Genomic DNA, 16,596 nt, shown 5'->3' with positions numbered 1-16,596 from the left:
AGAGATGTTTATGTTGCAAGTCCAAGGGTACAGGGTACCCTGTCTTCCATCCTTTGATCATCAGGGTAGGTCAGGGAGGGCGGGAAGTAGGAACCCAAGAGGACTAAACCATGGCAAGGAGACACGTAGGAAAGGGGGGACGTGGCTAATGGTGCTTTACAATAGGGGCAGTCCCACAGAACACCGTCCCGGGGACTGCTCAGTAAGATCTCGCAGGAGTGCTGGAGACCAAACCTGAAATTACTGTAAAAGAAATATTCTGGCCCAAAGTTATGTAACAAATTACTATAATCACATTCGGCTGTGGGGAAGGCAGTGGCCAAGGAGGGGCAAGGAGTGCTCTCATAGTCGGGTCATCGGCTTCAGGGCGGCCACCGCTGCGTTTCCAAGGCCTCAAGGACAGGTCTCCAGGGGTATCATATATTTTGGCAACAATTACAAGTGTAGCCAGCAGGGAGGCTTCGGGGAAAGAACCTCAAGGCCGGAGCGAAGCTGGAGCTCCCGTGGTCACCAGTGGCTCGGCCCATAGGTGACAGGAGCAAGTTTCGTTAGGTCTTCACACACAAGGTGAGGTTTGGCCGTGGCCTAAGAGCCCAATAACACTTTTTCCTTTAACTTACTAGAGTCGCCAATAGAGAGAGAACTGAGCAACTTAGTAATTAAAACTGGTATTATTCTGTTTTTAAAGTGCCTCTCCTGGAGAGAATAAGGTTCTACTGAGTGGCCGAAAGTCATCAGCTTGTATTTAGGAACAGAGGTGTAATTCCAACGTTAACTCGTACAGTTTTGGATTGCAACCTTTGTTTTCCCTAATCGAAGTGGGGCTCTCAAGAAAAAATATAGCTTTCTCTTCTTTTCTTATGGGATTCACTAAAATTAGCAAGAGGTAGATGACCACTCTCCAGTGGTGGAGAGAATCTTATTACCATCCGAATAATAAATACTAATTGGTTTGCCTTTATGTGACTAATCAAGTGCATAAAAAAAATCAGCTACTGTGACTAAACAAACTAAATAATTCTGTATCAACGCCATTTTGGAACAAACGTTAAGTTTTCTGGATCATGTGTTCTACTTTGCCTTTAACCATTCTACAGGTTTCAATTTTAAAGACGTATAAAGTATTAAATGGTTTCAAATGAACATTCAATTTACCTGTATAGGTGTCGTTTTCCATTGTTAAATAATTGCAAACTTAGTGGGTTTTTTCAACATAAGTGAAAGAGACAATACAACAGCATGAAGTTGAAAAATGTATTAGAAATATAAATGAAGTCACTTGCTATAAATAGTGCTCTTTGACATGCAGTAGATGACACAGTTGACTAATGGCACCCAGAATACTCAGAAGAAATTATTATTCCATATCACAGCAGATTTCGCTGAATTTTTAGTTTTAAAAAACCATTAAAATGGAGAGATGTGTTGCTGTGTTTTGTTTATTTGCTGACTTTTAATTGAGAAAAAATCCAATTTCACTCTAGCCTTAGATCTAAGTGCACCGGGTCATATGAAGAAATTCAAAAACAACTTCCATGTCACGAGTAATTTAGACATTTGGCATTGGGAGAGTCAGTAATAGGCTACCGAGGCAGTCCGCTCTATCTCGCACCAAGGATGTTTTGAGACAAGCTTTTGTCTGGAAGGAGAGAGGTCTGCTGGTCCCTCAGTGCCCTCCCGCAGGGAGGGGAGTGGCAGGGCCCTGGCAGGCTCTTCTGCTAAGGCCTCCTCGTCTGCTGCAGGGCTGGGCTGTGTGGATGAGGCCTGGCCTGCTCTGCCTCTCCAGCCATGGGCTCCTTCTCTGCCTCTGGAGGGATTCCCTCCCCTTTGGACTTGGCACTTCCTGAGATTCACCTCCTCTGGGCCCCCTCTCTTGCTTTCTGTACCTTCTTAGGGCAGAATCCTCACCCTCCGGGAGTGAAAATGTGCTGATCCTTTCTGAATCTGTCACCAATAGCCTGTTCCCTGCTCTACAGTCTTCCCCATCCTGAAGCAGCTTCTCATCAAAGTCCTGCTGGTGCCAGTTGCTTCTGGCCATACTTGCACGTCATTTGCTTTTTACAGATTTCTCGATCTCCTACTTTCATGTAATATGCAGCTTGTGATGTTTTCCCCATTGTCTTTATTGCTCCGTGTGGTTTCCAGGAGGAGAAAGGAAAAGTCCAAATCTATATTACCACCATCTTTCTATACTTAAAGACCCCTCTCCTTTCTGCATACAAGAAAACTTATCTGAAGTTTAAAAAAACAAACATCTATGTGAAGCCAAATTTGCCAATTGGGTCAAAATGCTTACCTTATAGACATTTCAGAATAGCACAGAAGTCAGGAGTCATTAAGACTAAACTCCTTCTTTAACTAGGAGTTAGCAAAGGTCAAGAGAGGTTATAAGATTTGTCCAAAGCTAAACAACAAAGCTAAAACAAGAAAACTCATGCTCCTTCAAATTTATTATAGAAACTCCTTGAAAAGTATAGTCTTCTGCTCCTAAACTAAACTACTACTCCTGAGTGTTGAAATGGCTTATAAAGACACATTATCACACAGGCCCAGGAGAGTGAGTGGCAGCTAAATTATACCAGGCCACTTATCAAAATTCTGAGGAAATATGCTACTTGCTAGATACAGAAGAGTAAATAATGGCAGCAGGTGAGAAAAGACAGCAGCAGGGGCTCTTGGCAAGGGAAGGATGAAGGAGAAGCTTGGGATTCAGGCAACCTAGCATAGAAATTTTGTGTTAAAATCTTGGTTCTGTAAATTGACTTACCAAACAATTTAGGGACTGGGTTTCCCCCTCAACTGTACTGTCAGAACACAGCCTTCGCCCACACACTCTCCTCTTCCACATCCCGTTGCCATTTCTACCGATCACTGCCTTAACCTCTTCCCTGCTCCCCCTCAGCCTCACCATCCTGGGGTCTGATAACCACCCCTCCACCTGGGCTTTGCGCATGTCAAACCCTGCACTCAAACCAATCTAAGTGGCAGAAGCAGCTAACAATTTCAGGGGATCAGGTCTTTCATTCTAAATTTCTCTAACTCTGTAAAAGGCTGAGACAAGGAAGCGCCAGTTATAAACTAGCTTGGACAGTTTAGTGCTACATTACTAGTTTGAAAGAGCCACAGATCAGCAAAGGTATCTAAAAAGGCCAGAAAATAATTAGTGCTTAAAAACAACTGATTTATCCATGAAAAGATCACATTTATTTCTTAAGGAACCTAGACCTGCATGACGATACTTGTTTGATTTGAAACTGGTCTTCTTCTGCCACCAAGTGTTAGCACACACTTCTAACCAACCAGTTTCCGCAATGGTTAAACCACAAGGTCACTCGATGAGGAAAAGACTTCCAAAAGAAGGTGGTACAAAAAAAACAAATATGTTCCAAGAAAATTACACAAAGAAATTGAATGTTAGTGACTATTTCAGACATATGGTGATTTAATAAGATTTTTTTGAGGCTCCATTCATTTAATGAAAGAAACTACAACTCTGAAAGCACAGTGATAATTGAACTAGCTTTAGAATACAATGACTAAAAAAAAAATAAAAAATAAAAAATAAAATACAATGACTACTTTTAATATTCTCTTATGCAATATACCCTCCTAGAATTTCACGAAACTAAGACTATGCAAAACACATTGACTAAATGCCTCCTAGTGTTAGAAAAATAAATAATGCCAAGAAAAATCTTAAGTGTCTCAGAATCTGAATTAGAGAACTCAGTTCTGACCTTGGGAACCAGAATACCAGGCTGTAGCAGAGGAAGATCCCTATCAGGAAATGTGAAGAAGAGTTTCTGTATTTTCAAAATTCTTTTTTTTTAAGGTTTTATTTATTTATATGAGAGAGGGAGCATGAGCAGAGAGGAGAGGCAGATGGAAAGGGAGACGCACGCTCTCCACTGAGCAGGGAGCCCGATACAGGGCTCGACCCCAGGACCCGGAGATCATGACCTAGCCAAAGGCAGACGCTTAGCCAACTGAGCCACCCAGGCACTCCTGTATTTTCAAAATTCTGATCACAGTCTATAACTTTTGGTTATCCCACTGGACTTTTGGTTAATTCTACTAAATGGTATTACCTACAAATACGAGCCTACCAAAGGATGGCATCCCAGAAGCCAAGGGACTTCTGCAGCCAACACTGAATACCACTGGGAAATCTTCACACTAGATCTTTAAGATCAGTCCAGTGGCAAACATTTATCCCCCGCAGCAGACCTCCATCTACATCTTTCACATCAAGGAGATGCTTTACCTTCATGAACAGACCAATTATGGCTCCATAATCTTTTTTTTTTAATCTTTTTTTTTTTTTTTTTAAGATGGCATGGATAGCAGTTTTTTAGAACATAAGAAATGACCCGGGATGTGGTTAAAAAAAAAAACAAAAACAAAAACAAAAACAAAAAACTAAGGTAATATTACAGAATAACTGGTTACACCTCCTGCAGATAATAATGAATGGATTATCTTATCTCAGAATTTGCCTATAATGCTCCAGAGCATTCCTGTACCCAGAACACTCCTTTTACCAATAATTATCATGTCTACCCTGACAACAGCACCACCACTATCTTAGGAGTATCTATCTACTCACTACAAAAAATATTTCCAGTTGACCTTCTAAGAGGTCAAACTGGAATAGAAAGAGTATATCGACCTTCAAAACAGAGCATCTTAGTGGGAGATGTTGTTAGCTCTTTTCTAGATACTTTCATTATGCACCACACATCCATACTAGAAACTCAAAGAACATTCCTCAAGATAATGGAAAACCTTCAAGTTTTCTGCATCTAGTGACTTCCCTTGACCCTTGATTGTCATGAGACATCTAACTTGCCCATCACCATTTCTATGATCAACCCTGTAAGGCTCCACTCTTCCTCAGAACCTAAGCAAACAAACCCCCAATCAACCAAGAGAGAAATTTTGGGTGTGTCAAGGGGAATTTACTATATTCCAGATGACATTAAGGTCAGCTGTAAATACTGATCTACCAAAACAATTAAGGACTAAAAGAGCAATTGTGGGAATCCACGTTTTACCTCCAAAATACAAGAAAGCACATCAAGCTGTGCTGAGAAAACCCAAGGAAACTATCTTATACAACTTTAATTATGGTTTATATTTTATTTACCCTTTTAATACTATTACACAGCTTGTATAAGTATAGCCTCTTAAATCACTTATGATTTATTGTAATTGACTTGAAAATTCCGGGATCTCTGGGTGGCTCAGCGGTTTAGCGCCTGCCTTTGGCCCAGGGCGTGATCCTGGGGTCCCGGGATTGAGTCCCGCATCAGGCTCCTGGCATGGAGCCTGCTTCTCCCTCCTCCTGTGCTTCTGCCTCTCTCTCTATCATAAATAAATAAATTTAAAAAAAAATTTAAAAAAAAAAGAAAATTCCTTTACTGTAAAGGAAGTTATTTTTAATTTTTCCTCTATTATAGATGGTGCTTCAGTAAACATCTTTATACATAAAGAATTTCTTCTTTAAAATTATTTCTTAGTTATAAAACAAATAAGTCCTGGGGATATAATGCACAACATAGTGATAATAGTTAAAAATACTATATCATAAAAAATATGTACTATACTATATATTTGAAAATTACTAACAGTCTTAAAATTTTCACAATGAGGTGATGGATGTGTTAACTAACTTTATTATGCAATCATTTTGCAATACATTCATATATTAAATTATATTGTATACCTGAAACATATGCAATGTTATATGTCAATTTTATCTCAATTAAAACATTGTTTAGGATAATCCCCAGCAGCATAAACTTCTTAGTTAAAGAATATGAATATTTTAACTTTTTATGGGAATTGCTTAATTCACAACTCAAAGGGCCATACCAAGCCACCATTCATAATCTTTGATGGTCCTTCTACCTCAAGCTTATCCTAACAAACGCTCCTTTAATACAATGTGCTTGAATGTATAAATTGGGGCCATTGTTTTAAAAGGCAATTTATGGTGTTTTTCAAAAGTTAAAATGTACACTATCCTTTGATCTTGACATTCCACTTCAAGAAATTAGTTCTTTGAAACTGGCATGTCTACCTAAAGGAAAATGAACAAGGATCCTCACTGCAGCAATGTTTGTCCTAGCAAAGAAATAATTAATATAATTATTCATCAAGAGAATAAATTATGACAAATCAAAATAATATATATTTATTTCTGCTTTAAAGAAGCTATATGCAGGTATTTGCCCCTATACGTATTTGCAGTGTATAGGAAAAAGTGAGGAGGATATACCAGCCATAACCTACAGAGAGAAAAATTATATTGGGAAGGGGGACAGTAGAGTGGTGGTAAAGGAAAACTTGTATATTTCACTCTATAGGTTTGCATCTATTTGGACTGCTTATAATGAGCAAATATTCACCTAACACTTTCATAATCAAAGTCACTTTTAAAATAAAAGAAGGTACTTGAAATAAGAGGAAATTTTAACACGAGTATTAAGAATCTATTTTCTACTTCCCCCTCTCTCCTTTTACTACCTTATCAATCTAAACAACACTGAATATTAGTAATACATTCCACTACTGAGCGTATCAGCCCACTCCCTTACAAATGAGTGAACCTGAATAAAAACCCAGTAGAGAATTAGTGCTGAGAAAGTAGGACAGTAGGAGAGGTAAAAGGTCAAGGAGACTGAAGAACCATATATTTTCAAATAATCTGTATTACAAACCACAAAGCATAATAAAAATGCACGTTTATGCATGCTACCTTTTCATACTGGCTTTAACTTTTACAGTGGGACAAATGATTTGCAGCATAAATAAAATGTTGGCTATTTATTTAAACCTGCAGGTTTCTGAGTAGACTACAGAGAATCTGGCCCAGAGTCACCTATGGCATGATTGAACATCAAAAGTCACAATCTTAAAAAAAAAAAAAAAAAAAAAGTCACAATCTTTAGGTACAGCTCCAGATCTGAAGCTAGAAGGTGGAAATCTGCAGCTTCAGTGCTGACACATGAATCCCACAGTTTAAAATGCACTTTCTTAAGCATTCAGAAACACTGGACATCCCAGTATTACATAGGAACAGAATCATTCCATTATTTAAAAGAAAAAAAATTTCATTTGGTTTTCTGAAAGACAGTGAGGTCATACTTCATTTTCTAAAGATGACACTTCCGAATCTAAACAAAATGCAATCTGATTTAGATTTTATACACTATTCAGCAGGGCCTGTTTCTATTTTGATCATAACTCTGGGCCCAGCATCCAGTGTCTGGCATGTATTAAGCATGCAGTAAGTATTTATTGAATTAATACAGTTTGGACCAGGGAGGTCCTCATGTGAAGACAGAAATTAACTTGGATGAACTGGACGTGGCCAGTGGGAGAGAAGAATCTGAGCCTGGAAAAGGGAGAAGATGGATTCTACACAGGGCTCTGGGACTGGAAGGATGGGATCTCATTTCAGCTGCTTAACATTTAAGTTTCATAACCCTTCTCTAAAAAATAAGGGGGCAGATTCTGGGAAATTAACTGCCAAGGAATCATTTAAATTTAGTCTGAAATGTTGAAATTGAGATTCTGGAGTAGTTTAAACACTCTTGATAAATGTCCTTGTGTGCCCTCATGTAAAATTTAATACTGCACAGACAAAGAAACACTCTGAAATGTGGGTATTACCTTCAACAGATTTTTCATTCTGTGACTAAGTTTGAAATCATTGGGAGGAGGACAACCCATTTGGAAGCAAAACAAGAAACATAACGAGTAAAAAAGTAAACCGTCAGTCTGCAAGTTTTGTCAGTTGTTAGTCCAAATTTCAAAACGTATTTTTTAAAAGATTTTATTTATTTATTTATTTGAGAGAGAGAGAGAGAGAGAACATGAGCTGGGGAGGAGCAGAAACAGAAGGAGAGAGGGAGAAGCAGACTCCCCAGTGAGTACAGAGCCTCACAGGGGGCTGGATCCCAGGACCCTGAGATCATGACCTGAGCGGAAATCAGACACTTACTAACTGAGCCAGCTAGGTGCCTCCAAAACCTATTATTTATCAAATTATTTTTACCTAATTATTCAGGAATGGTACCTGATTCAGTTATTATTGAATGTAGGGCATAGTTATCAAAAGAAAAAAAATGCAAGATATCTTTTTGAAAAGGTATTCACAATAGTTTGGAAAACTCACGACCATGGGATGGCCAATCATCCAAACACGTGCTTTTAAAAGATCAAAAACACTTCTGTGCCCAGAGACGTTAAGTACAACCTGTGCCAAATGTAGAAAAGAGATCTACTTACTAATAAACACGACCTTCATTTACAGAGCTGCAAGTCAGTCTTAACTGCAGCAAGGGGTCATGGAAAACAGGAACAAATACAAATCTGCATGCCCATCTCCAAAACTCGGGTATATTAGAGCAGATCAGCAGATGGCTACACTTGCATGAGAGGCTCCCTAGGCTGAAATGGGGAAAACAATGAAGGGTGCCCTTAGGATTCCAGGAGAAAAGCTCATGAATCCAGAAGAAAACCAAAAGTTACTCCAACCTCTGAGAGAGGAGAGGGTGGCCTGGGAAGGCAGAAAGTTACCCTGAGATGTGAGAAGCCAAGAGACATGTCCCTCGGTTCGTGTCACTTCCGCCCATCCTCAGGGAGAAGTACTTTCAAGTAACAAGGGGATGGGGGCTCCTCAGTTACCCTCTTGCCCAGTCCCACAGAGCACCTGTTCCAAGCCCTCGGTGAAGACAACTCCTGAAAGCACAAGGTCGTCTTCTGGAAATCTTGAAAGAGCTGCATAAAGGGGGGGGGGTTAAGAAGCTTGTCCCACTGGGGCAGCCCCAGTGGCCCAGTGGCTTAGCGCCTGCCTTTGGCCCAGGGCGTGATCCTGGAGACCCGGGATCGAGTCCCACGTCAGGCTCCCTGCATGGAGCCTGCTTCTCCCTCTTCCTGTATCTCTGCCTCTTTCTCTCTCTGTGTCTGTCATGAATAAATAAATAAATAAACAATCCATAAAAAAATTTAAAAAAAAAAAAAAAAGAAGCTTGTCCCAATGAAGACCCCAGCTCCAGTGGGCAGCATCAGGCTTTGCAGGCCTGAGGAGGACGCATGGAGGACAAGCTGGCTGCAATAACCACAAGCAAAAAAAGCAATAAAACAGGACCCTGGCCCTGCCTAGATGCTCTTCAAGGGATGAAGCCGATGCAGCAGCAGATGAAGCAGCAGGAAATGTTGGTCAGAGCATGCAGCTAAATGTTGGCAGATCACGCAGGGTAAGAGCCACAATGGCCAAGGAGGGCACAGGTGTGGCAGCCTGCATGGAGTCCCGTGAGCCAACTCAGCATCCCTGGGAGTAGGAAACCAGTGGACTTGGAATCCCAGGACCAGCAGGGTGTCAAGACCCACTGCAAGTGCCATTCATGCCCCCCCGGGCACACGTATTATGGCCGGTGTAGCCAGGAACAGAAGGCTTACGGTAAAAATGTTCACTCACCTTCCTCCGGAGCCATGGCATCCTAGATAATTTCATAAAAGTCAAATGAGGCTTAAAACTCCTGTTTTCTCCTGCCATGAAGCCCTTTTCTTGAAATGTCCTTTTTGCAGCCTCTAAAGAAAATAAAAATACAAAAATGCTACTGTAATACATGGCTATCTTTTATTATAAAAATAGCAATTCAAAAAATAAATTACTTTATAATAAAGATTACTTTATGTGCCTGTATGGGATATTATTTTCTTTTTTTTTTTTTTTTTTTTTGGGATATTATTTTCTAAGAGAGGAAAAAAACTACAGTGTGTGGCAACAAACGTGTTATTAAATCTGCAGAGATTTCGAACTCTAAGCCCACAAAAGCAACAATTTGAAAAGGAAACATTTAATAAAGGAAATAACCATTTGTTACGATGCTGATTTTCACTGAATATCCTAGTGCTGCCCATATTCATAAAAAAGAACTAGTTCATCTGTAATTCATAATACCTAAAACAACTACTTCTGACCAAGATGGCATAACACAATCAGGTTTACCCTCCCTTTTGAAACAATAAAAGGGCAAAGTATATAAAATGATGGTTTGTAAGATAATCTACTTATCAGGCAATGAAGGTCAGTGATCCCTTAGAGATGAGAAACCAACAAAGTGAGCCCTACGACTGCCCCGCTTTCATCGCTGAGAGTCTAAGCCCCTGTGCAAAGAGGAGAAACCCAGGTGGAGCTGAAAGGAGAGGTGAAAGCATCTATAGTTCACAGGAAAGAGTCCTGGAAAAGTGAAATACGCACAGAGAAAAACCCACAGATCTGCAAAGGGTTGTCCTAGAGTTTTCAGCTGAGTATAGACCAGCACATGTATGTTAGCAAACTACCCGAGGATGGAGAAACACATTCAAAAGTGTTAGAGGGAACAGTGCCCGGTGCTCATACAGGGGCAGGAGAATTGTCTGTTCCCATGAGCCAGACTGGAAAAAACCTCGAGATTTGTGGAAAACTGGGTAGAATGAATCAAAAGGTCTTACCTCAGCGGTGGGGAAAAATTAGCTTTGAACTGGTGCTGTTCTAGTCCCATCTAAAAAATCTTAGAAGCAAGATCCAAAAGGAAAAAACTGTTTCCAAGTAACTTGTGTCCCAGAACAAAGCCCAAGAGTATTTATAGGAATACAAAACTATCCAGACCCAACAAGGTATAGACTTCAAAACACCTGGCATCTAATAAAAAAAATGTTCAGGTATGCAAACAAAAAGGAAAATGTAACCCACAATAAAGAGATAAATCAATTCATCAAAGGGACCCAGAACTGACACAAATACTAGAATTAGAAGATGAGAGAATCAAAATAGTGACTATGATGGCATGCTTTATGCTCAAAACGTTAATAGAGACATGCAAGATAAAAAAAAAGACCCAAGTCAAATTTACAGAGATGAAAACTGCAATGTCTAGACAAAAATAAACACTGTATGGAATTAACAACAGCTTAGACATTATAGAACAATAAATTAATGAACTTGAAGACAGCAATAGAAGCCACCCAAAATAAAAATACAGAGAAAGAAAGAAAAGAAAGAAAGAAAGAAAGAAAGAAAGAAAGAAAGAAAGAAAGAAAGAAAGAAAGATAGATAGATAGATCGTTAAGTGTGGGGTAACAGCAAGTCATCTTATATACAAGTGAAGTCCCTAAAAGAGAGGTAAGAGGAAGACAGAGAAAAATACTTGAAGAAATAATGCCTGTTGGGGAACGAGAGTTGCCACAACCACGAAGGAAAATAATCTAGGTAATAATCTTTAAAATTTAAACTGCACAAGTATTTGAACCAACAAATTCAATTCTAGGCAAATACACAAAATAAAATTATCAGCACATAAAATTCTATATAGAAGATATTTAGCAATGTTCAAATTCAAACAAAGTAGAAATAACCTCATCAATAAAGAAATGGTTGCTGAATTACCATATGGCATACTAAGCACTATCACAAGAAAAAGCAAATCAGAGCTACACATAATGTCCTGAAAAGATGCCCATGATCTATTAAGCAAAAAAAAGGCAAGTTGCATGGTTAATATAATAATAATAGGATTCCACAGTTTATTTAAAGAAGGTAAATTCTCTGTATTTATGTTCTATTAGCACAAAAATTGGAACAAAATACCTTAGGATGAGGGTTGACATTGAATAGAGATAGATGAGACTAGTAACATTTTCTTTACATACCCGTACATTGTTTGGGAGGTTACAATGAGTGTTTATTACTTCTGAATAAAAAAAGTGGAAAAAATTAAGTAAGCACAACAACTGACTATGCATGAGCCATACAACATTATTACAAGGGCACAAGCATCACACTGGAATGCACGAAAAGAATTTTTGGCTATATATATGAAAAAATCATACTTTTCAAAGATCTTTGGTAAACAACTTCGCATCTGTTCTCTCTACCTCAAAATCAGGCAGGGCTAATTCCTAAGTTAATTTTAAAGATTAAAAAAAAAAAAAAAAACAGAAACATAAGAAGGTCAATGCTCCAAGTCACATTCCTCGCCAGGAGGAAAGAAGGAACTGGAACCCAGATGCTGTCGTGTCCACTCTGGTCATGTTTGAAGCTGGCTAAAACCTCAGCTTCCAGCGGGCTCAGCGACGGGCAGGGAAGCTGCCCCAGCAAGTGACTGAGGAAGAGGAAGGCAGGGCATGTGTCCCGGTCCACTATGTCCACACACGCTGGATGTAGTGTCCAGTCAGAGCAGCTCCCCGGTTTTACGCATTTGAGCTTCTAGGTAGCCTTTCATTTTCTAAAAGGATTCCAACATTTACCCGAAAAAAGTTTGAAAAATCAAGCCTCAGAAAACACACAGAGACGGTCCCTTTAGTAACAATAATCCTGCCAATAATGTCCATTAAAAAATACTAACGGGTGAGTTATAAGGCAAAAAAAATGTCTTTGAAACTCAAATAAAACCACATCCAATCCAAACGTGTTGAGAAAAATTGTTCCTTTTAGATTCATTTACTTCTTAGCAATGGGAAATATGCTCTAATTTTTCTGACAATTAAAAATCACAAACCTAGTGGGAGACTATCTAATCTTTCCAGAAAACACCAGGAGGATGCCTGGGTGGCAGCCAGTTGAGCGTCTGACTTGGTGTCGGCTCAGGTCCTAATCTCAGGGTCATGGGCTGGAGCCCTGCATGCATGCTCAGCGTGGAGTCACCTTGAGATTTTCCCTCTCCCTCTGCCCCCCCCCACTCCTGCTCTATCTAAAATAAATAAATCTTAAAAAAAAAAAAAAAAAAACAGTGGGAGGATTAGACCAGGCTGGGAGGCTATAAAGCCAAGGAGATGTCCAAAGTCATCGTGGAGAACGGGTCCGTTGACACCCCACCCCACAGGGCCAGACCTGCTGCCACCTGCCTTACACTGGGGGTAGCCACCACCGAGGACACAACCCATCACCCCAGAATAGACTCTGCACTGTCCTTTTTTGTTCAAGTTGCTGGCTCCTGATTCAAAGCCAAGACCAAAGCAAGATTGCGTTTCCAGCACCAAAGCCAACTGCGGAAGAAGGAATGTGACATGGGAGAGAATGGGGAAGAGTTCAGATGCTGGGCAGCTACAAAGGGAAAGACAACAGTCCGGCGTACACATGTGCTAACATGATAAGAGTGCGTTTATCACAACTACTGTTATAATTAACTCATCAGCGTTGGTTCACATAATGAATCATAAGCAGGTATGTCTTTCCTCAACTAGCCTGTCCGAATAGCTTTGGCCCTCTCTGTTGTGGCATATCCTCAACCGTTTTTTAACAGACCTACAGAGTTAAAATATTAGGCTGAATTATGCAAAACTGTCATTTTTATGGATCAAAAATAGTCAAATACTGGCAATGTCTGATGGCTTGACATATGCCATGGGGGACTAATGGACTAAGTTCCTAGGATCTGACTGAAGGGATCAGGGCATACTTTCTAAGTCTTCAAGTTTTTGAAGGATTATCATATACAAGAGTTACTGATAGTGACTCGGCAACATGTTCATATCAACCCAGAAAACAGAAATGGCATGAAGGTGTGAAAGCAAAAATCTGTTTCTTCTTTTATTTACTGATCACTTCCCAGGTATGCCAGGTACCGTCTGCTTATGACCGCGGACATGGCCCTGCTTTCGCTAAGTCTTAGGGACAGAGCTGGGCCCAATAAAGAGGACTCAACAATGTTCAGAATTATCAAAAACTATAAAAGATACAAGGAAAGAGGTTTTGTTAAGAGAAATTAAAATGGTAGGTATTTGTATCGTTCATTACTACCTAGAGTAGTTTTCACATTTTTTTTCATATAATAATCTCATTATCAATTGATTGTAAAGATACAATATTTTTCTATTTACTGGTTTCACTTACTTTAAATTTTGACCCAGCAGTTCTCATTACTCACTGGGCCTGAAATCTTTGATAATGGAGAGCCATCCATAATACTGCTTTAAATAATACTTGTCACAAAGCACAGATAATTTGTTATTAATGTGGTTTTCCAGTACAGTACATTCTCTAGGGAGAAAGAAATAGGGAAAAAAGAAAGTGTCGCCTTCTTTTGGAAAAGTATTTCTTAGTGTTGTTGTCCCCCGCCCCCCCACCGCATTAGCAATATTATCTATTGCTTAGCCAGACTACAGGGTAATGGTTAGGGAAATATTCTTGAGATTAGAAGAGTTTTTGAAAGAAGAGTTTGTGAAAACCACATGTCATTTTTCATCCACGTTAACTCATGTTCTGGAGGAGAAGCTTATGAATAATTTAAGAGATTGTTCAATTCCTCCTAGTACCACAGACATTCCTCCAAGCACTAAATAGAAAATCACACAGCAAATATATCAGATACCCTTCAAAAGTCAGCGAGGAACACTTCCTAAATAGTATAATTTACCTCATTGCTAAAGATGCAAAACATCTGAAGAACCATTTCTTAAAATGTATTTTAAACACTAAGAGACTTGGCTGTATAAAAGAATACTGAGATGAATAATTTTTTGAGATGAATAATTTAATAAAGAAACAATATTTTGTAATCCTAACAAATACAGCACAGTTTTATCTGTTTGGGCGAGTTTGTTTGTTTTATTCAGCAGACATTTATGGAGTATGCTAAGTACCAGGAAGTTTTTCCTGTTTTTTTAAATTTTAAATATACATATTTTTACATAGGAGATTTTCTTCAAGTGAACTCTTAAGTATGTAGCAACGGGACGCCTGAGTGGCTCAGCGGTTGAGCGGCTGCCTTCGGCCCAGGTCATGACCTCGGGGTCCTGGGATGGAGTCCCACATCTGCCTCCCTGCAGGGAGCCTGCTTCTCCCTCTGCCTGTGTCTCTGCCTCTCTCTCTCTCTGTGTCTCTCATGAATAAATAAATAAAATCTTTAAATAAAAAAGTATGTAGCAACAGTAAATTCATATGTAAAATGTAAAGAAATTGCTAAAAGTTCTCTGAAAATAAACCACAACAGATCAATTTTAATAAAATCTTAATTATATACACTTTTTAAATTATATACACTTTCTTATAAATTTTTTTCCTTTTTTTTTTTTTTTGCTATTTTTCCCTGTTTCTAACATGGTGAGGGATATTTATATGATACCATGATATATGAGAATAATCACAAAGGTTAATTTTTTTTATTGAGGTGTATAAATGAGATTATTAATAAAAGTAGCCTAGAATATGAAATATAAATTAGGTAGTCCTAATATATTCTTTTTTTCTAATATATTCTTAAATTTAAATATTCTATTTCAGATACACCAGAAATAATAAGTTGGATTTTAGTTTTAAGAAGACCAATCTGTGATGGGACAATACACCACAGGACAGGAGGTGGTAAGGTCTTCCCATCTGGAAGATACTTCCATATACCCTTGTAAGTTACAGTAAAACTATGTCACATATAATATGAAAAATCTCGATAGAATTTTAGAATCACTTTTTAGCCATCTAAAATTTTAAATAAAAGTGATACAACTGTTTTAACGGTTATTACTATTTAAAGGATTCTTGTTTCCATGCGCTACTTAAACTGTTCCATTTTTAGATGTTTTAGTAAATCACCTGAACTCTATGCTTCAACATAACGGCTGGCATAATGTTGAAATGAACTTCAATTTAAAATTTTTATACTCATCATTTTAAGCAGGTATTTCCAATCGATTACTTGTAAAACTGTCAAATAGAACTTTAAAACATTTCATTCTTAAAAGCAAGTCTTTAAAATTACACCTTGATGCCAGAGGAATCACATTCATTCCACTGCAGTTGAAGAAAGAGACTCTGGGTGAGCATTCTAACACCAGCCTAGTTCTCCTATTATTCAACTTGTGTTCTTGGACAGGTCACTTGCCCTCAACAGTGAAAGTGATGAGGCCATTACGTTTGATCTCACAGGTCCCTCTACTTATCTTAACAATGAGCTAGTCCAAGTGAACAGTCAGGGAATGCTGGTGCATCATCCATCAGGGATTCTATTTTTTTTTTAAGGTGTTCTTTATTTATTAGAGAGAGAGAGAGAGAGAGAACAAGCAAGGGGAGGGGCTGCGGGAGAGGGAGAAGCAGGCTCCCCGCTGAGCACAGAGCACCAGGCAGGGCTCGATCCCAAGACCCCAAGATCATGACCTGAGCCGAAGTCAGATGCTTAACTGACTGAGCCGCCCAGGTGCCCCTCCTTCAGGGATTCCAGACACCAGGCCTGGATTTTACTGTCATGCGAAGATTTAGACATGAATATAAACAAGGGAAGAAAGACTACATAAAGTTAAATGTTCTTTCAACTGCACTTTTATGTTTACATCATACATTTTTTCATTTGTTTACATATCAATTTAAAAGATATTTATTGGATCTCTATTACATAACAGGCTCTGGGGACACAAAGAGGAAAGATTCCCTCAAAGAGCTCTCACTCTAATTGAGAAACACTGATTCCTAAACAATCAAATACAATGAAATATTACATTTTCTACCATAGATATCCATCTATAGAATACAGGGGGGATTAGGGGAGAAAATAGTCATTTCTATTTTGAAGAAATCAGAAAAGCCTTTATTTTGGAAGTAATATCTGAAAT

The 16,596-nt window shown here is 38.8% G+C and overlaps 1 protein-coding gene and 1 long non-coding RNA gene across 9 annotated transcripts in view; one reads left to right on the top strand and one right to left on the bottom strand.

Annotated features, from left to right (window-relative positions):
* The window catches only part of LOC118352634 (uncharacterized), a 35,482-nt gene extending 19,989 nt beyond the window's left edge, over positions 1–15,493 (top strand). The window contains exon 3 of the long non-coding RNA XR_004810074.2: positions 15,275–15,493. This is a non-coding gene — a long non-coding RNA (uncharacterized LOC118352634). The remainder of the gene's footprint in view (positions 1–15,274) is intronic.
* AKAP7 (A-kinase anchoring protein 7) overlaps positions 1–16,596 on the bottom strand; it is a 127,658-nt gene that overhangs the window by 67,012 nt on the left and 44,050 nt on the right. For all 8 annotated transcript variants that reach the window (XR_007413642.1, XM_035707608.2, XM_035707610.2 and 5 more), the window contains exon 6: positions 9,488–9,600. Coding sequence is in view for 7 of the 8 variants with exons in the window: in XM_035707608.2 (XP_035563501.2) it covers positions 9,488–9,600 (113 nt within the window). In the remaining variant the exon portion in view is untranslated. The remainder of the gene's footprint in view (positions 1–9,487; positions 9,601–16,596) is intronic.

This window comes from Canis lupus, chromosome 1 (genome assembly GCF_003254725.2).
Source record: "Canis lupus dingo isolate Sandy chromosome 1, ASM325472v2, whole genome shotgun sequence".
NCBI classification, from domain to species: domain Eukaryota; kingdom Metazoa; phylum Chordata; class Mammalia; order Carnivora; family Canidae; genus Canis; species Canis lupus.
Note: the sequence above shows the minus strand (reverse complement) of the source record. Positions and strands in the feature narration are given on the sequence as shown.